Below are 24,591 nucleotides of genomic sequence, written 5' to 3' on the forward strand. Positions count from 1 at the left end.
GAAACAAAACAAACAAAAACCACAGACAATCCCTCACCCTCAAACTCTTTGTTGGGTTCCACTTCTGAACCTAAACAAACTCCCACCCCCATCTTCATAACTGATTAACCCAGGCCAGGCGACTCCTATTTCCCGCTCCTTCCTCTTTTAACAGTCATCATCCTACCTTCACTCCCGCCCCCCTTTCTTCTGTAAGACGGGGAAGTGGGTAGAGGAGTGGAAGTGAGTAAAGAAGATGCAACTCAGGAAGACTTCACACATGTCATCAAGGCTGGATTCTCGTCTGGACTTTTTTGGGGGGGTGGGGGGGACTGCGCCTATGGCCTTTGGAAGTTCCCAGGCGGGAGGTCAAACTCACACCACGGCAGTGACCCAAGCCACAGCAGTGACAACACTGGCTCCTTAACCACTGTGCCACCAGGGAAATCCTAGTCTGGCCTTTTTGTTTTACTACCCATTAGGGCTAGAGGAAAGGGGGTCACATTAATCATTGCCTGCTCTTAGGAGTGCGTGGTCAAACTGAATTCTGGAGATAAAGAGGGGACCCCTTCCCCCCACATCATGTGAGAGGCAGCAAGCAGAGTGGGCTCTCCTGTCCCACACAATAAGGCATTCTAGCATATTTATAAATGGTACGAACCCAGCTCTTTAGCCGTGGATCCATGAAGCCTCAACGAACTGTTATTTTTTTTTGTCTTTTAGGGCCGAACTGGCAGCATATGGAGGTTCCCAGGCTAGGGGTCGAATCGGAGCTGTAGCCACCGGCCTATGCCAGAGCCACAGCAACACAGGATCCCAGCGGCATCTGCAACCTACGCCACAGCTCAAGGTAAGGCCAGAGCCTTAACTCTAAACGAAGCCAGGGATCAAACCCTCGTCCTCATGGATGCTAGTCGGGTTCGCTAACCACTGAGCCACGACAGGAGTGCCTCAGTGAGCTTTTAAGAGACTCGAACCTACGCATTTTGCAGATGGGGAAGCTAAGGTCCCCAGCAGGGACTAACCCAAGGTCACTATTTATACAAAGCAGGGCAGAGCTTAAAGCTCAGGTTCCCAAGCCCCTGCCCACACTTCTTCCCATGCCTGAGTGTCACCGGCATGGTTTTCCCACCAGAGGCACAAAAGTATGGATTCTTTCCTTTGTCTGAGACCCGGTCAAGACCTAACTCCCTAGAATCTCAAGACACGCACTGGCACGTCTTAGCCAAGAGGGACATCTTCTTTTCCATGTCGTTGGCGCCGCCTGGTGGAGTTGCGGCGAATTCTCAACAGCCGTGGCTGTAGTCCTAGACCTGGACGCTAACAGATTCCCTAGAGCCAAGTTGACACACTCGAGCTAGGCCAGAGTCGGGGTGAATAGGATGGGGAGCTCTGCTCGCTCCATGCAAGCCCCAGATATTGCCTCCTCCCACCCGTGTTTTCCCGTCTCCTTCCTTCTTCTGGCCCTTTTAGCTCTGTGCTGGCCCCCCACCATACCGATAGAGATAGCCTTGATGGAATTGCTCCCCAAACAGCGGGCAAAGATTGAGTCTGAGTCTGGGGGACGGAGGGCAACGAATCCAGACTTTATTGTCAGGGCGAGGGAAAGGGGAAAGGCGTGGATGGGGGGCCGGGGTTGCTACATCGTCAAGCAGAAAGAGTTGATGGGGAGGGGAAGGCCAGTAGGGGCCATCCCCCTCCCAGGTCGGTACTGGAAGGGCTGACGATACGAAACCACAGGGGGGTGGGGGGAGGTCACGACCCCGCCCGATTTGTGCAGTGGAGGTGTCTGGGGGGAGGGGACAGCCATGAGGTCTAGGAGCTGGGATGGGGGAGGCTACAGACTCTGCGAATCCTGCGGAAAGGGGCGGGGCGGGGGCGAGGCTTCTATTGCTTTTTGCTCACAGTTTTGCGGAAGGCGAGGCGGGGGTGGACTTGGACTGGACACCCCTTGCCCCCCCTTGGTACCCCTTGGGCGATGGGTGCTGGTGAAAAGAATGGAATCCGGACCGGGGAGGAAGAAAGTGAGGAAAAGGTCTCTAGGGGCATCTACTTGGTCCCACCCAAGTGCCAGAGATGCCCCCAAGTGCTGCCCATGGGCCCGGCTAGACCTGGGCTGGGGCATGATGCGGGGCGGGCACAGTGAGGTTGCAGGCGGTAAAACCAAAGTGCTTATGAGGGACCCAGGATCCCGCCTGCTCCCCTCCCCCTGCGGAGGACGGGGGTGTTCACGGAAGCGCTTCAGTTTGGGGGTAGGGGGCCGGAGTCCCAGAGTCCGCTTATTGCCAAGAAAATCCATTTCTGCCCCCTGGACCCCGACCATGGCTTGTGAACCCCGTTTTGTGCTAGGTTTGGGGGGGAAGGGCTGGATGGACATGGCTTTTGGGGGGGTGTCTCCAAGGGGGCTCGGGGGTGAGACGGCCCCCCTTTTCGAGGGAGAGGGAAGGGCAGGGGGCGGGGTTCCCTGAGATCTGGGGTGTTCCCCCCCTTCTGAAGCCCCCCTCCCCCGCTACCCCTCCCCTTTCCTGGAACCCCGTATCTCGGGGTGGGGGGGAAGGAGATAGATCATTCAGGGAGTGCCAGGAGGAGGGGCGGGCTGGGAGCCCGGAGGCCTGGGTCCCGGCTGGAGGTGGGGGGGGGGTTGAATGGGAGGGGGTTCAGGGTTCGGGTCAGTAGGGGGAGAAAAGGATGGGTCCGTGCGCAGTTCGGATGGGCCCGGGGGCAGGGTGGAGCAGGGGGTGGGTGATCGGCGGTCCCTGGAGAAGAGGTGCGGCTGGAGCCGGGCGCAGAGACAGCGGGGAGCCTGCTGCCGCTGCCATCACAGCAGCCACCGCCAGGGGGCTGGGGAGCAGGCCGCCGGCCAGGGACTTGGGCAGCTCCTTGGAGAAAGTCAGAGTGCCCTGCGGGCAGGGAGAGAGAGAAGTCATTCTGCGGTCCTGCAAACTCCACCTCTCCCAGGGCCGGCCCGCGTCCCCTCTCCCCCGCGGTCCGGTTCCCCCCACCCCCCACCCCATGGCCAAATTCTCCAGCGCCCAGGTCTCACCGCCAGCTCCCCGGCGCCCCTAGGCTTCTTGTGACGGCTCAGTAGCGGGTTGGGCTTCCCGGCCACGCCATCTCGGTGCCGCCGGCTGGAAATGTGCTGCAGGGACCGGTGGGTAGGGGATTGTGAGCCACGGGGAAAGGGGCAAAGGCCAGGAGGCAGCGTAATCGCAGCCCAGCATCTGGCCCGCCCCTTCTGTGGCACGAATGGCCGACCCTTAAGAAGGGCCCTCTGTTCTTCCTCCCCCCTTTGCGAGTGGACTCCCCAGAATTTCTGGGAAGGGCCTTGGACCCACCTGTTTCAGTTGGACCTCCGAGTTGACCTTGACATTGCAGATCTCACAGTGGAAGGTTCGGTCCTGGGCAGGAGCCTCTGGTTCCCCGGGAGTGGGAGGCCCCAGCCGAGGGTAAGCTTTGATGGGACCCAGCCCACTTCGGGCCTCCAGAATTGTCTTGTGCTTAGTACCTGGAGCCCACAGAGGGCAGGAGGTATAAGGGGTGGAGAAAAGTTCTCCAGGTCTACTAGGCCTCAAAGACCCACATTTCCAATTACAATAGGGGGCCAGTGTGTCAAGTGTGGGTTGTTTTTTTTTTTTTTTCAAGCCCCTTGGGACCCTTCCAAACACAAGGTGGATGAGGTCATGGAGAGTCACAGTTACAAAAAATTAAGTGGTGGGGGGTGGGGAGGGGACTGAGGAGATAAGGGGCTAAGGAATGAGGGAGATGATTAGGGAGGGAGATAGGCTGGTAGGTCTTAGAGGGTCCAGGATATCGGAAGTCAGAGGAGTTAGGATGTAGGGAGCAGGAGTGGGCTGCAGGCGGGAGAGTGAGGGTTGGGGAGGGGAGGCCATACCTTTGTTATGGGCCTCAAGCTGGGACAGGGAGTTCACTGCCACCTTGCACAGAGCACAGTAGAGCAGCCGCTTGGCCTTCTCTTCCTCTTCCTTGCTACCTCCAGGCAAGGAGGCTGGGGCTGGAGTAGTCCCCACTTCACCCTTGGTCACACCCTGACCAGTCTCCGGAACGCTGGGAGGAGATGGGGAGCCAGGCTGTTTCTCTGGGGATCCTGGGGCTGGACCCAATCCATTCTCCATGGAAACTGTTGTTGGGGGAGAAACATAGGGGTCACCCCAGATGGCTTTTGGAGAAGATTCTTTATGTGGAGGAGACCTACCCCCATTTCCTGGAGGGCGAGGGCCCAGGAGTCCCCACCCTGTGACAACATGCATGCTCTCATGCTCTGGGCCAGAGCCAGATGTGGTCCAGCTGCCGCAGGCTGGGTGTGAGACTCCCATGCCTGGCTCATTCTCCTTAAGTTGGGAATGGCTGAGAGGTCCAGCCCCATCAGCTTCCCCTTCAGCCAGGGTGAAGCTGGCAGCCAGCCTAGTGGGGGGAGAGAGGCACAGAACAAGGATTCACCCCTCGAAGGCCTGCCAGCCAGCCTGGGCTTCCTGCCTGGCCAGCCCCCTCCCAGGGGCCTGCCCAGTCCCCAGGGAGGCATGCCAAAGAACTCTAGGAAGGGGCAGAAGTGAGGTGAGGAGAGGTTTGGAGAGACAGACACAGACATGGGCGAAGGGAAACAGAAACAGCAGAACCGGAGAGGGAAGAAACAGGGATGTGGGCTGCTCTATAATTCATGGCTCGATTAAAGATGCACAGGCCCCAGGCCTCAGCGCTGGGTTCTGGCCTCTGCACAGGGGAAACTCTAGCGCTCCCATTCTCGCTCCAGCAGCCGATCCAGTTTCCGGGTCGGGGGGAGGAGGGGCTGGGGGTGGGTGGGAGCTGGTGGGAGGGGACTTCCTGACCCCTGTACATGTCCATTTGCTTGCCCACCCTGTGATCTCTCCCTTTTTTTCCTCCTCCTCATTTCTGACACCTTTACCTTCACCCCCAATCCAAATAGCACACTCACATCTCAGTCTGGACAGGAACTCATGGCTTGCAAAAGCAGGGTTACCTCCTTAGATACTATAGGAATGAAGTGAGATAATATGCATCACGCACCTAGAACAGTGCTAGACAAGAAATGTTAGCTACACCACCACCGTCATCATGCCCACTTTACAGAGACCCTACCAAGTTCACCCAAGATGTTCAGGCTAAGAAGCAGCCAGAGCACAATTAGAACTTAGCTCGGAGTTCCCATTGTGGCTCAGCGGGTTAAGAACCCGATTAGTATCCACAAGGACGCCTTTTCGATCACCGGCCTCACTCAGGGAGTTAGGGATCCAGTATTGCCGCAAGCCATGGTGTGGCTCCGATCTGCTGTTGCTGCGGCTGTGGTGTAGGCCAGCAGCTGCAGCTCTGATTTGACCCCTAGCCTGGAAACTTCCATTTGCCATGGGTACAGTCGTAAAAAGAAAGAAAGGGGGAAAAAAAAAAAAACCTCAGCTCACCTACCCGTCCTATTTGTGCATCCCTGAGGATCAGTGTGTGCGGGCGTGGGTGCATGGGTGTGCGTGTGTATCTGTGTATGTGTGTGGTGAGAGTGGGGGCCTGCTTCCCAAGCTGGTGGTACAGTTGTTTGTTTCTCATTCTACCTAGGGTGGGGCAGGAAGGACAGGCAAGGACACGGAGGACGTGGAGATGTTGGGTCTCTGGAGTTGGCCGTGACCAACATCTGATGGTGGTAATCCCAGGATGCAGATGGCTCAGATCCTTCTGTCTTGATAGTCCTTCTTTCCAGTTTCTTGGCTGGAGTGTGGCTGAGGATGGCCACCAGCCATGAGGGAGAAAGGATCTCAGAACTGCTTTTTGTAAACCCAGAAAAGACCTCAAAGATCTTCAAGTCTCACTCTCTTATCTCCTGGGGGGAAAAACTCTGGCCTGGAGAGGTCAGAAGTTTCACCCGAGATCACCCAGGGAGTTGCCCGGGTTTCTGGGACAGGCCCTCAGATAGGCTGACATTCTCTCCTGCCTCTCTCCTCAAGATAAAGGGGCCTCTCCCTGGATTTGATGGGTCCTTTTTTCTTAAAGTTTGCCAGGTTGGCCTCACCCTAGCCCCTCTCTGAGTCACTGGGCGGTGGGGAGGACAGACAGTGGGGACTATGTTGAGAGGAGCTGGGGCGGGAGTGGGGGTGACAGGATGGAAATTTTGCATCACTGCATTTGGCTCCAGGACTCACCTTGGGTGGGGGCTGAGGAAGAGAGAGATGAAGGCAGAGGAGAGCTGCGGGAAGTGGGGACAGAATGCAGGAGATGAGATCAGCTGAAGAATGTGGGGGGAATCAGACCTACCTGGACGGGGGGCTACACCATCTCCATTTGGGGGGGTGCTGCCTGGAGGAGCTGGGTCTCCAGATTCCCGGACGCCAGGCTCCCTGCCGCGGGTCTTGGCAGCCTCGATGCCTTTGACTCTTCGGGCATGGCGGTTACCCTTGTAGTGTGCCTCAGCCTGGCTCTTTGGGGATGGAGGGAGAAAATGGAATCTGAGATCACCTTTCATCTGACCATCTTGCCCATGAAGCTCCTTTGGGTTCTGAGGTGGCCTCAGCGGGCTCTGGTTCATCTCTCGCTACACCAGGGTGATGTAAAGCCCCACACTGAGGAGCCTTGGTTATTCCTGTCTCGGTTGCTGGGAACCTGGATCCCCACCTAGCCCAGGCTCCACCCCACCAGCCCACCTGGGGCCTGGCTGCTGACCCAGGCTTTCTGCCTAGTCCTGAGCGGAGGGAAGGGGACCTCACAGCTCAAGTTGAATCTGCCACAACTAGGGGCCTAGCAATCTGGCTAGTTGGCACCCTCTTCAACCCCGGGCCTTTATGTGCCTTGGCCCCATGATCCAGCCTTTGCTGCTTCCACGCTGAAGCTGGGAGTCCCAGGCGCTCTGGGGCCTGGGCTCTACCCTGACCACTCCCCCCTGGGTCTCATTTTCCCTGAAGCCTCTGCGGACACCCTGGAGGACCCTGGCCTCAAGCCCAGCTCTGGAGACAGAGACAGCAGCAGAGACAGCTGTGAAAACAGAGCCACTTGGTGGGGGAGGGAAGGGGAGGGCCAAAAGAGGGGAGGGCTGCCTACCATTGGCCCCCTGCCCTCCAGTCTTCCACCCTCCACCAGTGAGTGGAGACAGGGTTGGGAGAGGGGATGCTTGGGGTCGAGGTTAAAGGGGAGGCTAAATCTGGGTTGGTTCTGGCTCCGCCCTGGCACCATGTGCACCCTCTGCTAAGAACGTGCAATCCTGGAACCACAAGGTCACCCAGCCGGGGGAAAGTAGAAATAAAAGGTGTGGATAGGCAGGAAAGGATTGAGAGCCCAGGGGCAGAGCGGCAGTGTGCAGAGCCTGGCAGCACGTGGCGTGCGGACCAGGTAGAGAAACAGAACAGGCTTTCTTTCCCCTACTCAGCAGAATGAGGCTCTGCTGTTTTTCTCCCAAAGCTCTCCGAATCGGCACCCCACAAGGCCCCCTCTACACCCATACAGAAGTCCTAAGGGAGCCTCAGAGAGAGAACATCTGGGAGGCCAGATACCAGGTTCTGAGTTTGGGGTGGCAGCTCCCATGGAAGAGAGACTTTCCCATGGGAGAGCAGTGGGGACCAGGCCTTGTGTGTGATTTGGAGGGAGGATGGTAGCGGGGGGAAGGCAAGAGGTTGGAGGGAAGTGGGTGGGCCAGGGGCGGAGTTTAGCAGAGGCCAAAGAGGGCACAGGCTCCTCCACTCTAGGGAAAGACCATCGACCAAGCCAAGCTTCTGGCCCTGCAGGGGAGCCGATGACTCAATAACTCAGCCCTGCACCCAAGACCAGTGGGCCAGAGGCCACACTCCCACCAGACACTGATGGCCACCTATGTTCCAAGAAGTTCTGAGCCAGGGATGTCTCAGTCCCCAAGGGACTGTCAAAGAGACAGCTATCTCTTGTCCCTCCCAAGGGCCCCTCCTGCAGTAGCCCCATTCCCTGCTCTTCCCCCAGACCCCCTTAATCCCTGCCCCTCATCCAGTGCTCCCAGCCTCTGCCTTCCCCACCCCAGATCCCCTGGCTGCCCCTGCCCCCCTCAGGTGGGTGAGCAGCTGGGTTTCTTACCTGAGAATTGAAACGGATCTGACAGACATTACAGGAAATGATGGGCCGCTTGGTCTTGAGCAAGGGTCCCCCAAAAGTGTGGGAGAGTACAGCCTTCTGCACAGGGTCCATCTGTGGAGGCAGGCTGGGGTGAGCCAGGAACCCCAGCACAAGCTCATGTCCATCACAACCCCACCGGCAGCAGCTGGGTTGAACCAAAGTCCCCAGAGCCCCCAGGGTGCCAGAGGGCTCTGAGCCTTGGCGCCCTGATCCCTTCCCAGCCCAACCTTCATGGCACTGGGAAGGACCTGAGGGATCCACTGGCCCAGTGCTCCCATTTGACAGAAGGTAGAAGTGGTCTGCCCAAGGTCACGGCATGAGTTAAGAGCAGAGCTGAGACTTGAACCTGGACTCCTGTCTCCCTCTGTCATACCATGAAGATCCAACATGAAGATCCAACTCTGCTACCTTGACCTTTCTCCTGGGCTGGTCCGCCAGAGGGACCCACTGACAGGAAGTCTCAAAGCACCCCAGATCCAGGGCCTTCAGCTGAAGCCTTTTTTGGCCTCCACTCTAGGGAAAGACCCTCGACCAAGCCAAGCTTCTGGTCCTGGGAGTCAGATGTTTCTAGCTTCCCATCTCTGGGCCCCAGGTCACCCTTCCACACTCACTCCCTGGACCCTTAAAGGAGCAGCTTCCAGAGGGAGTAAAAGGACTCAGGAGAGAGTAGGTGGCTCCAGTGAAAGGCTGTTAAGCGGGGGAATCTAAGAAGATGGGCTGGCCTGAGGCAGCCCTGGGATCTTTCTCTCTCTGATCACAGGGCTTCTGGGGCAGGGCTGTGGGGCTGGGCGGGGTCAGGAACAGCCTCTGCCCCCACCCTGGGTCAGCAGATGTCTTTGCAGTCTTCTGCCAAGAGTTCACATGAGGAGGGAAGGGGATGGGAGTTTCTCTCTGAGGCCTCTGCTATCAGGGGATGAAGCCAGGGACCTAGAGGCATAAAAATTGTCTCCCTGCTCTGTCCTCCTCCTCTCTGGCCCCCAGGCGGCCAGGGAGAGGCGAGCCTGGAATGCAGCTGAGGCTGAGCAGGACTGGGTGATGCCTGCGATCTCTCATAAGCCTGCAACCAAATTAGAGCCGAAACCTTATCTTCGAGGTGGAAGGATCAAGTAAAAAATAGTTGCTGGAGACTTGGGGGTCCTTGGCTCCTCAGCTGAGGCTCTCCCTGTGCCCAGGTCTTCATGATTGCCAGGGAGGCACTGGTGAGAGATAGGCACACGGAGCCGGGGAAAGAAGGTGATCTGGAAAGTCCACACATCCTGGCTGCCCTCTGCTTCCTGGAGTTGTCTCACTGGCTGGTTGGGGTTAATGCCCGGCTTTGGCATCCCATCTGGCAGTGGCAGAGGCAGGGGCCATGACCACGTTCAGATAACCAGTCTGAGGGACAAGTGTCATCCTCCTGGTCATCCCTTGGCCAGAAGCAGCCCTTCTCAGTGGCTTGCTCTTCACCTCCTGGAAGCCCGGGTCCTTTTCAGGGAAAAAGCCAAACAGGGGAAGATTGGGTGTGTCTGTGTGTGTCTAGGCAGGCTGCGATCAGTCTGTGCAGGGGTGGAGTGTGAAGGCGTGTCATGCGCTGTGTGTGTACATCATTTATGGATCAACATTTCTGTGTCAGGGGCTCTGCCGAAGCCATGAATGGTCGGGTTGTGCAATCTTCAGCTGCGTGTTTATCGGTGTGAATGTATGATGTGTTTGGCAGAAAGACAGACAGACCAAGTTGGAGACAGGCTTTAATCAGAAAGGGGAGACAGATGACTGCTCTCAGCTCCCAGTCTCCAGGAGACAGCCCTTCCTAATCAGGGACCCCCCAATTTTGCCCCAGGGCTCTCCCTCAGCCCCTAGACATCCTCCCTTGTGGGGAATGGAGTTCGGCCCAAACAGAAACCCAATCTGGGCCGGGAAACCTAAGTCGATGAAAACAGTAGGGAGAGAGGAGTGGGATGGAGAGGGGAGACCAGAGGCCCCTGGTTCTGTCTCTGCCCCAGCCCAGGACCCCAGCTTGCTCCCCAGAGTGGCTGAGGACCTAGTGCCCTGAGGAGGACCTGTGAGCTGACCTGTCCCAACATCCATCCCCTGCGAATGGTCCCTGTCCCACTTGGGTCCTTCCTCCAGGGTGAGAGAGAGCCTTTTCTTTTACACAACCCCCTCCTCGGGTTTAAGTCCACAGACACCAACTAGGGGTGGGAGTGGGCAGGGAGAAGGGCCAGTCAGGTGGGTGCTTTTCACCCTCTCCTCTGGCAACGGAGGAGACACCGGGCTGAAGGTGAGGGCTCCTGGGCCCAATCCCTGCGCAGGTGGAATGTGAGCCACTGAAGTGCTGCTCCAGGCCAAGGTCAAGAGGCCCTGGTGACCTAGATGAGGGCTCTCTGGGGAGGGATGGAGGCTAGCATCTCCCAGAGCCCATCCCATTCCAGAGCCCCTTCCCTAGGATTCTGGCCTAGACATCGTCTGGAAAGGTCTACAAAACAGTCCCCTCCCACCTGCCCTCCAACAGCAGACATGAAAGGGAATCGCTCCCGAAGCTGGGGCAAAATGAATCAGGAAGGGCAAGGGGGAGGGAAGGGGGAAACCAGATCAGGAACAGGAAGGGGGGGGGCTATGATTATATTTCCTTCCATTGCCCTTTATCTGATGGCACTGCTGCCCCTGTTTGACGACCCCACTTCCCCATCCCCCCCCATAAAGGCAAAAAGGGAAGGGGATGGAATCTCAGGGATGGGAAGACCTGAGGGACAGGAGGATTGAAATAGGAAAGAGGGGGAGCTAGAGGGTGTCTCAGGAGCAGGTGGAAACTGGTGGGGGAGGGATGCTAGGAAGGGGACTAGGGCTGAGATGGGGTCAGGGCTGGATAAGGGATCTGAGCCGGTGTGGCAATCTGAGGGTAGGTGTAGGACCTGATGGGAAGTCTGAAGATTTGGGGGACTCCAAGGAGCTGAGAAACAGAGGCCGGGGTATCCAGTATGGTGGCAGCAGTCTGGGGGCGCCAGATGGGATCCAGAGATTGGTTGGAGCCGCGCCGCTCGTGGGGGATGGGTCGATTATCCCGACGACGGGGCGAAGGGAGCGGTGGGGAGTCGGGCAGGGGAGGGCGGGGATGGGGTGGGGGGGCGCTGCGGCAGCGGCGGGAGCCAGGGAGAGAGGAGGGGCCGGGTGGCTTACCCTGCGGGACCCCGGGGGACGCGGCTCCATGGCCCGGGATGGCGGACCCGGGCGGGGGGGGGCCGAGCCTGGCCGGGCCGGGCAGGCCGGGGACGCGGCGCTCGTTGCCCGGGTGGCTCGGGGCTGTGCGGCCGGGCCGGCCGGGAGAAGGGGAGGCGGCGCCGGCCGGGACAGGAGCCCGCCCCAGAGGCGGGGCCGAAGGAGGGCCGAGGACGGGGGGCGGGGAAAGGGAGCTCCGGAGGGAGGAAGGGGCGCTAAGGCGACGAGAGGAGAGGGGGGTGTCTATGTCCAGACACTCGTTCCAGGAACACTTGGTCCTTGCGACAGGTCCCTTGGCCCGGCGACAGGGCATTGACCAGAGGACCTCAGTTTCCTCCACTGGGGACCCTTGCTGGGGCTAGCATCCCCACCAAGCCTATGGCCCACCCTGTTTTTTCTAGCTCGGACCGTTCTCCTCCCACCCTCGCTCCTCTGCTGACATCTTCTCTTTTGAGTCCCCAGACGACCCTTCCCCTGCTCCCTCTGCACGTGACCCCTGGGCCCCTTTTACATGTCACTTCCCCTATCAGGGATGGGAAACCGAGCCCAGGTACCCAGGTGGTAGGCACTGCTCTCTCAGTGACTCCTCTGAATGGTGGCGCTGGGGGCGCCCAGGGCAGAAGGACCTCAGATTGCGGACCTCATCCCAACCTCTTCCCACCTCCTCCCCCTTGCCCGCCACCTGCTGGAGAACCAGGCTCCCGAAGAGCCTGTGCTCCGTGCATTTGCTGCCCTCTGGCGGTGAAGTGGGCACAATACTGGGGGACGAGACAGGAGGGCAGAAGAGCCCACTCTCGCAAACACCACCTTATCCTCTCCGGATAGGTTCTAGAATTCCCGCGCTCTTTCTCATCTCCGGATCTCACCCCCTCGACACCACCTAGGACCAAGGGATGAGTGAAGCAGGGACCAGGATGTAGAGAGAGAGAGGCTGTCTTTGGGAGTCGGTGAGGGACATCCAAGGGCAGAGGGACACATAATGCTGGGAAGGGTCTGAGGGGTAGGATCTGCCCGAGGAGGAGAGAGATCTGGGAAGTATTAGCGCAGGGAAAGAGAGACTTTTTCATGAATAATATTGCCATCACCACCACCACCTAATGTCTATTGAGCCCTAGGAATGTGCCAGCCTCTGTACTGAGCTCTTTGCATGGATTATCTAATTTAATCTTCACAACCACTATTCGAAGTAAGTGCTATTATTATCTTCATTTTATAGATGAGGGAACTGAGGTTTAGAGAGGCTAAATAATTTGCCCAAGGTCATAAGCTAGTAAGTGGCTGAACTGGGATTTGAATTTAAACCTGGGCAGCCTGACTCCAAAGCCCTGTACTTAACTGCTGCACAGCACTGCCAAGGCCTGTCTGCAGCTTTTCTGCGGTGCTCGTTCCCCTGCAGAATTTGACACTATTGATGCAGACTGCCACACTCTCTCCCTTGGCTTCTCCAACTCTACAAGAACTGGTTCTGTCCCCACCCCCTCCAGTGGCTCCTCCATTTCCTTTGCTGGAGCCTCCTCCTGTTCCCACTGCCTAATTCTGCAAATTCCCCAAGGATCGGGCCTTGGTCAAACTACCTTTCTCTCTCTGATCCTCTCTTAAATTAAAAAAAAAAAAAAAGTAGCATAATCATCATAGCAACCAAAACTGATTGAAAATTTACTTTGTGTCAGCCATTACAGTTATGTAATACAATTCTCACACCAGGCTTGCGAGTTGGTACTATTACTGTCTTATTTTGCAGCTAATAAAATAGAGGTTCAGAGTGGTTGAGTAATTTGCCTTAAGTCACACAGCCAATACTTTTGGAACGTCAATTCAAATCCTGCCAGTCGGATGCCAAAGTTGGTGCCACTCAACACCTGGCTGCACTCTCCAAGCTTATCCAGGCTCCTGGCTTTAAATAGCTCACCCCTACTAGAGGCAGTGGAGCCATGAACCCTGGAGGAGTCAGAAACTCCGGATTATCCACGTGAATTCACTAAGTAGCTTTGTGACCTTGGACAAGTCGCTTAACCTCTCTGGGTCTGTATTTCCTCATCCATAAAATAGGGACAGTTCTGGGGAAGCCGAGGCTAATATAAACCAGATATATAGATGGGGGGATTATTCCCAGCACCCTCTGCTCCAGTCACAGCCAGTCAATTACACTTTCTCAAATGCTCTTTTCTAGCCCTCATTTCAGTCTGGAATGTTCTCTGAGGCTCCTTTTAAAATCCTACTAATAATTCTTCAAAGCCTAAATCATAACGTCGCCTGCTCCGGCTTAAATCCCTTTTTCCTTCATTCTTTTCTCCCTGTGCTCAGCTCCGGTGCTCAGCTCCGGTTCATCCATTGTCGCATCCAGCAAGTCTTTCCTGACACTCCCTTGGGCTCGCCTACCAGCTCCATGCCTCTGACATAGCTCTTCTCACACTCTAGGGTAACTGCTCCCTTGTTATCTTTCCTCCTAAGCCAGGAGCTCTCCAGGCAAGGAGTCCTGTGTCCCTGACTCCAGGCACAGTGCCCGGCACATTGTGGGTGCTCAAAAATGTTTCTGTTCAGTTGAATTTTTGTGTGTCTCGGTCACAATATTTATAACCCTTCTCCTGTTTCCGATTGTAGATCGCTGCTTATGTGCTTCCACTCCTTGCCTGAATATAAGCACCTTCCGGACTGAAGCGCAAGACATTTTCCCTCATGTCTCCATTGTATCTAGGACAGATCCTTGCTTATAGTCAGTACTCAGTCTGTAAAATGAGGATAAACGAGAGCTACCCCGCAGGGTTGCTATAAAGATTGAAAGATGAGAAACGCTTTGTAAACTTCAAAGGGCAATGCAGGAGTTCCTGTCATGGTGCAGCGGAAATGAATCCGACTAAGAACCATGAGGTTATAGGTTCAATCCCTGGCCTCACTCAGTGGGTTAAGGATCTAGCATTGCCGTGAGCTGTGGTGTAGGCTGGCAGCTGTAGCTCCAATTAGCCCCCTAGCCTGGGAACCTCCATATGTCTCGGGTGTGGCCCTAAAAAGCAAAACAAAAAAACCCTGCAATTCGAATGTTGGTTTGCATTCTCTGGGAGGAGTTTGCAGGAAGCATCTGTGGTGATAAAGAGAATGCTATTTGGCGCCAGATGCTCTAGGTTCAAATCATTCCTTAGGCATGTACTGTGTCAATTTAAGTCAATTCCAAAACCTTTCTGGGCCTTGGTTTCTGTCTTCCCATATGTCAGTCTGGAATAATAATGTCTACCTTGGAGTTCCCATTGTTGCTCAGCGGGTTAAGAACCTGACTGGTATCCATGAGGATGCGGGTGCTATCTCTGGCATTGCTCAGTGGGTTAAGAATTTGGCATTGGTGCAAGCAGCGGTGAAGGTCACAGTTGTGGCTTGGATCTGGCATTGCTGTGACTGTGGCTGGCAGCTGCAGCTCTGATTCAATGTCTAGCCTGAGAACTTCCATATGCCTCAGGTGTGGCCCTAAAAAGACCAAAAAAAAAAAAAAAATCTACCTTGTTGTGGCAAGGAGTTTTTTTTTTTTTTTATGGTCAACACCAGCAGCATATAGAAGTTCCTGGGCCAGGGATTGAATCTGAGCTGCAGGTACCACCTATACTTGGGCTATGGCAATGCTGGATCCTTTAATCCACTGCACAGGGCCAGGGATTGAACCCACACCTCTGTAGTGACTTGAGTTGCTGCGGTCAGGTTCTTAACCCACCTGGCCACAGCGGGAACTCCTATGGTGAAGATGAAAAGAGATCACGTATAGAAACATCTATTGCAGTGCCTGGTGCATAGTCTTTGCTCAATATGTGTTTGTGGCTGAATAATTTGATGGTGGGTTACTTGCATTGAATAAAGCTGACCTCCCCAAAACCTCTAGCTCCAGCCCACTCTCCTGGCCCCAAATTCCAGCTGTCTGTTGGACAGTTTTGACTCAATGCTCCACTGGTACACCAGCTCACCCTGACCTAAAGTGAGCTTGGTAGCCTCCCCGAAGGCCAGCTTCCTCCTCCAACCCCCTGCCGCTGGGAGAAAGGTGACTTCTTTCTCCCAGTCATGGAGGCCTGAACCCTGGAGTCATCCTTGACTCATCCTCTCTCTCTTCTTAACCACCCCCAAACCCCAGTTGGTCACCATGGCCTGTCAATATTTCCTTGGAAACACCTCGCCCATCCCCCTTCCTTCACTTACTCTGTCACTGCCACATTGCCTCGGGCCCAGTCTGGCTCTCCAGCCTCCCTTGCAGGCCCATAACACTGGCACAGCCTCCTAACTGGCTGCCCTCCTTCAGCCTCTGCTCCCTTCCATCCTGCTGCACCAGTCACCTGCCTCAACCCTAACCCTAAACCTAATCCTAACCCCAACCCTGCTCCTTCTAAACTATTCTCCTGCCCGAGAATGGATAATGGTTCCTGTATCACACTGTGTTACACCTGGACAGTCTTTTTTTTTTTTTTGGTCTTTTTGCCTTTTCTCGGGCCGCTTCCGCACAGCTTATGGAGGTTCCCAGGCTGGGGGTCGAATCGGACCTGCAGCCGCCAGCCTACGCCAGAGCCACAGCAACGCGGGATCCGAGCCACATCTGCAACCTACACCACAGCTCATGGCAACGCCGGATCCTTAACCCACTGAGCAAGGGCAGGAATCAAACCCTCAACCTCATGGTTCCTAGTTGGATTCGTTAACCACTGAGCCACGGTGGGAACTCCACACCTAGACAGCTTTAAAAAATTTTTTTGTTTAAGTTTGATTAATTATTTTTTTTTTTGTTTTTTTGCCTTTTTTTTTTTTGTCTTTTTGCCATTTCTTGGGCCACTCCCTCAGCATATGGAGGTTCCCAGGCTAGGGGTCTAATTGGAGCTGTAGCTGCCAGCCTATGCCAGAGCCACAGCAACACGGGATCCAAGCCGCATCTGCAACCTACGCCACAGCTCACGGCAACGACGGATGGTTAACCCACTGAGCAAGGACAGGGATCGAACCTGCAACCTCATGGTTCCTAGTTGGATTCGTTAACCACTGCGCCACAATGGGAACTCCTCTTTTTGCCTTTTTAAATTTTGTTTTTTTAATTTTTTGCTTTTTAGGGCCGCTCCAGAGGCATATGGAGGTTCCCTGGCTAGGGGTGGAATCAGAGCTGGAGCCGCCGGCCTATGCCAGAGCCACAGCAAGGTGGGATCTGAGCCACATCTTTGACTTACAGCACAGCTCAGGGCAACAATGGCTCCTTAACCCACTGAGTAAGGCCAGGGATCGAATCCGCATCCTCATGGATCCTAGTCGGGTTTGTGAACCGCTGAGCCACAAAGGGAACTCCTTACATCTAGACAGCTTTGCCAGCCCGCCAAGCCCTACTGCACTGATCCTACCCACCCAACGGTGGGCTCCAGAGAGCTGGAAATTACCAGCAGGCTGCCTATGCCTTGCATAGTCCCTCTTCCACCTCCCTGTAGTCACGGCCACCAATCTAGGTCTCATGACTTTTCTCAATGGTGGACCGATTGAGATGATTCATATAAAACCGCCAGCACAGTGTCTGGCCCACAGCCGGACCTCAGCAAATGTTAGCTATTATTGTTATTGTCGTTAATAGAATACCAGATAGTCAATGGCGCTTGTAACTGACTAGGAGTAAGGGGGATGGAGCCCTAGGAAGAGATAAGGAATTAGATTCTCGAGGAGAAGAGGACTGGAATGGGGTGGAGGGAGAGAAGCTGGGGTCGCGGGAGGGTAGGAAAGGCAGGTGGCCTGCTACTCACAGTGCTGTAGTTGCTGAAGAGGCCCAGGGTGGGTGCCGGCTCCAGTGGGAAGGGCAGGATCTGCTTGAGGTCCAGTGGGGGCTGCATGATGGGGGGCTGCCGTAGCAGAGGGAGGGGCCCTGCCCGGCTCAAGCTGCCTAAAGGGCAGAGAAAACATTATGTGGGGCAGGAAGATTGCAGGTTGGGAGCCCCACCCAAGCCTGGAAGTCCCACTCCCCAGATGGGGCCCCCCACACTCAGAAGCGTAACCCCCGCCACGCACACTTCCCCCACCAGCAGGCTCCGGAGCAATGGAGCACGGTGCCCTGTGGGCCTGGGGGAGGGTTCAGACCCGTGGTTCTTCCCTTCTGGGTGATTTTCACTTCCCCCTTCTCCAGCCTCCCTCCCCCAAGAGCTTCAGGCATTTTACAGACCCAGGAAGAGCAGAGGCCTTCTCTGCAGGCTGCCTGCTGGACCCGCAGGACTCCCGTGCCCCTGGCCGCTCCCTTCTCCTGGTTTTGCTTTCCCTCAGGGAATCCCAAAGGCTAAATCTCACCCCAGGGAGAAGTCAGGTGCATGATTCATCCCACTGTTCAAATAGGGGAATATTGAGCCTAAATTTGGAGGAGGGCTGCTAAATCTTCGGGTTTCCCAAAGAGTTATGATGTTGTCCCAGTCATCACTCTTAATTAGCTGTCCACACCTCAGTAAGTGGCATTCACTCTGGGAGGTGGGACTGCCTGGGGCCATTCTCAGAGCCCCTTCTCCCGACCTTCCTGTGTTGCTCAGGCCCCTCTGTCAGCCTTGGGAATGTTCGACTCCGGCTTTGCAGGAGGAACTGCGACCTGGCCTCTGGGAGGGGAATGCCTGGGTCTGAACCCAAAGGGAAATGAAAGTCCAGGCCAGCCACTCCACTCACTACTGTCTCCGAAACCTTCTCCTCCTCCCCCAGGGCCATGGGAGGAGCCCTGCCAGGCTCCACAGGGGCAGCTTGGAGGCCCTCAGGACCCCTCTGGGCTTCTGCTGGCCCAGCTCCCTTCTGCGACCTTGCTGTCAACCAGTCAGGGAACTCTGGCTGCCCTTCACTGCTCTAGCAACCCCCTGCCAGCAACGGGGGTTCCCAGGAACAAAGGCGAACCCAGGAGGCTGCAAGCTTAGCCCCGTCCTCCCTCGACCTTCCTGGGGCAGAAGGTCCCCCAGGATCCTTTCCGGCCCCCTTCAGAGCTGGCCCCTTTTCATACCTTCAGTGTCTGGTGCCCGCTGCCCCCAGGCAGTGGCCCGGCCCTGGCCCCCCAGGGGCCTGGGCCTGACAGCGTCCCCTTCCCTTGGTTCTGCCCCCCTGCCCCCTCCCTTGTCAGTCCCCCCCCCCAGTCCAGTCAGTAGAATCAGCCAATCAGAGACCTGGAAAAGTGGGGCAGAGGGGAGGGCGGGGGAGCAGGGATTAGGGGAATTGGAGGCGGGAGGGAGGGGGGTGGAGAGGGCTCAGGCACAGCTGGGGGCAGGGAGCTGGTCCAGGAAGGTCTGGAGGGGTCTGTCCTTTCCACCCTCTGCTAGCACTGAGCAGCCTGAGACAGAGAGGGGTCAAGGCTGCTGGGAGCCTGGGCTGCAGACATCTAAGGGTTGAAGGAGAAGGGCAGGATGCTTGGCTTTGGCCCTTGGGCAGCTGGGGGTCTGTATGCCATATCTGTTCTGTCCTCTGCCCCCTCCGGGTTGGGATGGGATAGGGCCAGAGGAGAGAGAGACACAGATAGACAGACAGACAAAAGTGAGTAAGAGAGAAAGGGAAAGACTGACAGACGCCGGAACAGGCGACTGAGAAAGCGGATTTAGACAATGAGAGAGAAGAGGGTAGAGGCTAATGGAGAGATGAAGAGAGTGAAATGAGAGAGCAACAGAGACACCCTGAGAAGCTGGACACAGCAAGAGACGAGGGCAGAAAGACCAGAGGACAGAGAGAAGTGGACAGGGAGCAAGGAGGGAGAGGGGCTGATGGACTGATGGAGGGGGGCCACCATCTCCCCTTCCGGCCTGTCCCCCAGTGGCCTCTCCCCTCTGTGCCTGCCCCCTCCTGCCTGGCACACGAGGCCAGGGCAGCCTTAACGAGCCCCGGGCAGCATCAGGAATGGTGAGAGAAACCTGAGCACTCCCAGAGTCCCCGGCACCCAGCACCCACCCGGAGCAGCTGGTTCAGGGCTGGCACTTGCTCGGGGCCCCAGAGAGCTCCAGTCCCAGAGAGGGTGGCACCTCCACTCCTTGACCCTTTCCCCAGCCTTAGATTTTCCAGGCCTCACCCCTCAATAGGCACCTCAGAGGGGAGAGGTGAGATTCCCCAAAAGGCAACAGAAAAAAAAAATGTAGTCAGAAGCCACTTTGTGCCAGGTAATGAGTTCTGAGTATTAGCACGTTTAATCTGTGGTAACTTTGCTATGAGTTAGTTGATACTAGGTTTTCCATTTGACATATGAAGAAACTGAGGCTCAGAGAAGTTTAAAAAAAATATTCAGCTGATATTACAAAATCTGTAAGTATCAGAGCTGGGATTTAAATCCAGATCTGTCATCCTCTGTAGCAAATTCTTTCTCAGCTACATAACCTCAAAGGGCTCCAGTCTAACCCTGAGGCAGAGATCTGAGCAAAGCTTCCATCTTAACCAAGGAGAGGAAGTGGGGGACAAATTCCAGGCACTTTCTGGGGCTGGAGGAAAACAGGTAGCAGCCACCCAGGTCCCTCTGGCCAGCAGCTCATTTTTTCCACTGACATGCACCCTGGGGTGGGGAGAGGGAAGGGGAAGCGGGAGGAAGGAGGGAAGGATGGAGCGAGGCATGGAAGCCAAGTGGGCACCTGGAGATTCATTTGTCTCTTTCCCAGATTCCTGGGTCCACTCCTCTGAGATCTGAGGCAGGGACGGGGCAGATGGCAGTTTATAGGGTCAGGCAGCCCAAGCCTCAGTCCTTTCCCCTCTTTCCTGAGAATAATAGCAATTGCCACTGTTTTCTCTCTTCTGTGGTCTTTTTAGGGCCGCACCCACTGCATATGGAGGTTCCCAGGCTAGGGTCGAATTGGAGTTGCAGCTGCCTGCCTGTGCCACAGCTACAGCAATGCCAGATGTGAGCAGCGTCTGTGACCTACACCACAGCTCACAGCAATGCTGGATCCTTAACCCACTGAGCGAGGCCAGGGATGGAACCCGCATCCTCAAGGATACTAGCTGGGTTCGGGTTCGTTACTGCTGAGCCACAACAGGAATTCCCAATTGCCGCTCTTTTTTTTGTTGTTGTTTTGTCTTTTTAGGGCCACACCCAAGGCATATGGAGATTCCCTGGCTAGGGACTGAATTGGAGCTCCAGCTGCTGGCCTATGCCATGGCCACAGCATGCCAGATCTGAGCCACATTTTCGGCCTTCCCCACAGCTCCTGGCAACGCTGGATCCTTAACCCACTGAGCAAGGCCAGGTATCAAACCTGCATCCTCATGGATGCCAGTCGGGTTCGTTACTGCTGAGCCACAAGAGGAACTCCCCAACTGCCACTTTTTGAGGGCTGACTGTGTGCCAGGCACTTTACATACACCCCCTGAGGATGACTCCGCTGCTCACTAGCTGAGTGACTAGCACCTTTCTCAGACTCTAATCCATTTCTCCTTTGTCGGGGGAGTTCCCATCGTGGCTCAGTTGTTAGCGAACCGGACTAGCATCTATGAGGACTCAGGCTCGATCCCCGGCCTTGCTCAGTAGGTTAAGGATCGGGCGTTGCCGTGAGCTGTGGTGTAGGTCGCAGACATGGCTCAGATCCCGTGTTGCTGTGGCTCTGGCGTAGGCCTGCAGCTGTAGCTCCTATTCGACCCCTAGCCTGGGACCCTTCAAGTGCAGTGGGCGCGGCCCTAAAAAGAAAGAAAGAAACCATTTCTCCTTTGTCAAATGAGAGTTATGGTACCTGCCTCATGGAGCTGTTGAGAGGACTGAACAAATCCACATAAGGTGCTGGCCTGCCACAAAGATAGTTCAACAAATGTTTGCTAAATAAATGAATCCTCCTCTTACAGATGATGACAATCAGCTCAGAGAAGGGGAGTTACTTGACCAAGGTCACACAGCTAGTGAGGCATTTGAATCTGTTCGTCTGGATCCAGTCAGGGCTTTCACATTCTATTCTAGGGATGGAGGCAGAAATGGGCAGGAATAAAATTCAGGCTGAGAAGCAGGAAATGAGGTAGGAAATCCAGGGCTTCTGATGGCTGGTGAGGTGAGGGCTTCAGGTGTGTTTGGAGGAGGGGTGTATGAGCAAGGGGTGTGTGCATGCATGTGTGTGCGTGTACGCGCATGTGTGAGGGTGTGTACACGCATGTCAGGCAGCGTGGGGAGGGTTGGGGCCTGGCTGGGACAGGCCACTCGAGAGAGAAGCTCATTAGAGTAATTACCTCCAGCAAGTAGAGCCCCACCCAACTCTGTGGGGAGCTGCCAAACACTTTATTAAAGACAGTTCCCAAAGCACTTTAGCGGGGTGAACTCTCAGTCCCTTGGATGAATGTCCATCTGTCCATTTCTGCACCCTACCTTGCCCGAGGCATTTTGATCCTGCTCATGTTTCCCCCTCCAACACCAAGCCATAACCAGGCCACATCCAACTCCTTCCATCCCACCGAGGGCTGGTCTTTTCCTTCCTCTCTTCCCCAGAAATTCTGGTCCGGATGGGAGTCCTGGCCCCTCTGCTATGGCTGTCACAGGTTGGGCCTGGGGCCTGAAGCCCCTGTGGCAAAGAATGGGAGTGTCTGCTGTGAGCTGGCACAGGGAGTGGTAGCGTCTGGGTAGGAACAGGAACCAGGAAGGGTGTTAAGGTAGGGCTGTGGGTTAGTGTTGGTCTGGAGATTGGGCTGGAATGAGACACAGATCAGACAGAGGTACTGGGGTTAGGGTGGCATGTGGTGTTAGGGCCCAAGGTGGTGAGAAGTACGGGGTCAGCACTGGGTTAAAATGGGAATTATGCTCTTGGGGCCGAAGGAGGAATGGGATTGGCATCTGGACTGGAATCTCATCTCTCATCCATCTCTTTTTCTCTTCAGGCCTTTTGGCCTGTCTAAGCCCAGAAATGCCTAAAATTGGGGGATTGAGCGGAGAGCTTTGAACCCCCCCTCTCCCGGTTCTTGCCTTCCTGACCAGGTCCCAGGTATCTGTCCCTTTCTGCTTCGATTTCCCCCATCTTGGCAGGAGGCAGGCTGAGTGCTAGAAAGGCTTTGAAGTCAGAGATGAAAGCAACTAGGGGATGATTATGAACAACACTCAAAACATCATCCCTAATAGCCCTGGGGTGGATGTGGGCGGGGGGCAGGGCCTAAAGGGAGGAGATGGCCAGAAGCAGGAAGACCCCTGGGAAATTCTCCCCAGCCTGATGGGAAAGGCCTCCTTCAATGCTCTCCCCCCCTCTCCCCTGCAATACCACGCAGGGGGCCCAGGTGGAGACGGGGGTAAGAAAGTTTCCAGAAAGGTAGAACCTGAGCCCAGGGCCACCACCCTAAACCTGGGCCCACAGTCTAGCACTGGAGCAGGCAGGCTGGGCCTCACCTGCTGGGCAGGGCACCTCAGAACCTGAAAACTTTAGACTGGGCCTTGAGGGTGGGGCCCGAGCCCTCTCTCCTTCCTTGGTCAAAGAGGGCTAAGAGGTGCAGCCCGCCAGGCTTTCCGCCCCTCTGTGGGCTGGGCCCAGGAGGGGGTTAATTACAGCGTCCTCAGGGAGATGTGGTGGGGGTCCAGTTGGTGGCCCCTGGCATTCTTCCTGTGATGAGGCCTTGGTCAGATTCCGTCCTTTCCAAGGCCTACTGATTAGGGGAGTCACAGCTCAAACTGGCCTGTCCTGGACAAGCATGATGCTACCTCTGGGGCCCGTGCCCAGGGTGGGGCCAGGGTGCAGGGTTGCACAGTTTGGAGGAATGTAGAGCCTGTGCTCTGGGGACCCGAGTCCAAGGGTGTTGTGGGGTCATGCTAGGGTAGGGACAGTCTTCACAGATGGGTGGGGTCTCTTCCCTGCCAGAGATACTCTTGGGAAGGGGGCAGGCAATCAGTCATTCGTGCCTCCGTTAGCTCATTCATCTAATAGATTTGACGGAGTGCCAGGTGGAGGGGGGCAGACGGAAAGTAGTGAGAGAGTGAGGAGATACAGGAGGGGAGACAGAAGGAGATGGAAGAAGGAGGGCAGAAGGGGAGAGAGACCCCTAGTGGGAGTCCATAGGGGTCAAGGGAAAGAAGAGAAGCAAAAGAGCCAAGGAGGCACCAGCAGAGGGCTGAGGCCAAGCCAGGCTACCTCTGGGGCGCCAGCCTGGAGCCAGGTGTCGCCAGTGGGGGGCGGGGAGACCACAGGTGTCTGGGCCTGGTGGGGGGTCTCCCACCACAAACAGGGCCCAGGAACCTGCCCAGCCAGGGCAGAGGTCAGAGGTCAGGGGACAGAGCAGGCGGGTAGACGATTGTGGAGGCAGGGGCCCGGGAGCCAGGCTGATGAGGAGTCCAGTGTGCAGCCGAGTCCCTCTCCTCCCCCACCCGGGGCTCCCTTCCGATGTAGGTCATGAGGCTGGGGTGGCTGTGGCTGAAGGGATGTCAGAGCCCCACGGGAGTCTCCCTGCTGCATCCTTGCTTTCTGTTGCCCCTTCCTCTCCTGGCGCCCCCAGCCCCAGGCGGGGGTGGGGGTGGGGTGAGGGAGGAAGGAAGGAGAAGGAAGCCGGGAAGGAAGGGCCCAGGCAGCCAGAGCAGGGAGAGAGAGGGGCAGGTCCCGGCGTGTTGGGGCAGGATGGCTGCGGAGACAGGATCCGAGCCGCAGGGGCCCCGGGATGGACAGTTTCCCACCCCTTCTTCTCCCCAAGCCCCTTATCTTCAGCCCTCAGGTTCCCACCGCCCACCGCACACACACCTCGAGGCTACACCCACCATCTTCTCTTCCCCCCCCCGCCCCCCACTTCCTCCTTTCCCTCTTATCCTGGGCCCAGAAGGATGTCGGAGTGTTTGAGCTAAGGGTGGGGGAAGGCGCTGGGGGTGACGGGGGGACGAGTCAGAACCTTTCCCTCAACTCCCCCAGGCTAGGACCAGCCCCCTCCCCCAGCTTCTCGTGGACTATCATATAATATTCATGAGCCTCATGAATACGCAATGTTCTCCTTATGGGGCGGGGGTCTCACTCGGCTCTGCCTCCCCCTTTACCACTCTCTGGGTTTCCGGGAGAAGAGGCGGCAGTTTGGGGACGCGGGGAAGAGGGGGCCCCAGATGTGGAGCCAGATGAAGGGGGAGGGGGAATGGGTCGCTGACGGGCGGCCGCAGTCACCGCGGTGCCGGGAGGTTGGGGCGGCGGGGGGTGGGGGGGGTGACCTACTGAGAGGGACCCAGGAGCCTGGAGCCTAGAGCCGCAGAGCCCACTCACCGAGGATCATGCTGGGGACACAGGCGCCCGGGGTTCCGCGTCGCTCTGTCCCGGGGGCCGTTCTGGCCGGGCTGGGGGTACGAGGGGTGGAGTCAGGGGAGGAGCAGAGGCCGACTGAGGCGGAGCGGGGGCGGAGCCCGCAGCAGGTGAAGACGGGAGGAGGGGGGACCCGGGCACCCAGGGGTCCAGGAGGGGGCGTCCTGGC

The 24,591-nt window shown here is 56.6% G+C and overlaps 1 protein-coding gene across 11 annotated transcripts; it reads right to left on the reverse strand.

Moving 5' to 3' along the window:
• Nucleotides 1-1,542: 1,542 nt before the first annotated feature.
• Nucleotides 1,543-24,474, reverse strand: ZNF385A (zinc finger protein 385A). 11 transcript variants are annotated; one of them, XM_085025044.1, is made up of 8 exons: nucleotides 24,387-24,474; nucleotides 17,010-17,142; nucleotides 8,035-8,145; nucleotides 6,256-6,418; nucleotides 3,872-4,117; nucleotides 3,315-3,484; nucleotides 3,023-3,118; nucleotides 1,543-2,879 (listed from the first exon to the last, which is right to left on the reverse strand). In XM_085025044.1, exons 2-8 carry the CDS (start codon nucleotides 17,094-17,096, stop codon nucleotides 2,649-2,651), a joined length of 1,104 nt encoding a protein of 367 aa, XP_084881170.1. In that variant the 5' UTR covers nucleotides 17,097-17,142; nucleotides 24,387-24,474; the 3' UTR covers nucleotides 1,543-2,648. The 11 variants fall into 11 exon arrangements, with proteins under 11 accessions (XP_084881170.1, XP_003481640.1, XP_005663915.1 ...); XM_003481592.5 differs by having other exon boundaries at nucleotides 17,010-17,146; XM_005663858.4 differs by lacking the exon at nucleotides 24,387-24,474 and adding an exon at nucleotides 18,230-18,337 and having other exon boundaries at nucleotides 17,010-17,146.
• Between the last annotated feature and the right edge of the window lie 117 nt (nucleotides 24,475-24,591).

Source organism: Sus scrofa, chromosome 5 (assembly GCF_054392235.1).
Source record: "Sus scrofa isolate SSC_HxYL_T2T_F1_AM1 chromosome 5, Sscrofa_HxYL_maternal_Yorkshire_Landrace_v2.0, whole genome shotgun sequence".
Classification (NCBI taxonomy): Eukaryota; Metazoa; Chordata; class Mammalia; order Artiodactyla; family Suidae; genus Sus; species Sus scrofa.

Coding starts and splice junctions, on each gene's coding strand:
- ZNF385A (XM_003481592.5), bottom strand. Junction 6,419..8,034: donor AGATCCGTTTCAATTCTCAG/GTAAGAAACCCA, acceptor CCATCCCCAAAG/AGCCAGGCTGAGGCACACTA. Junction 3,119..3,314: donor CGGAGGTCCAACTGAAACAG/GTGGGTCCAAGG, acceptor CGGTCCCTGCAG/CACATTTCCAGCCGGCGGCA.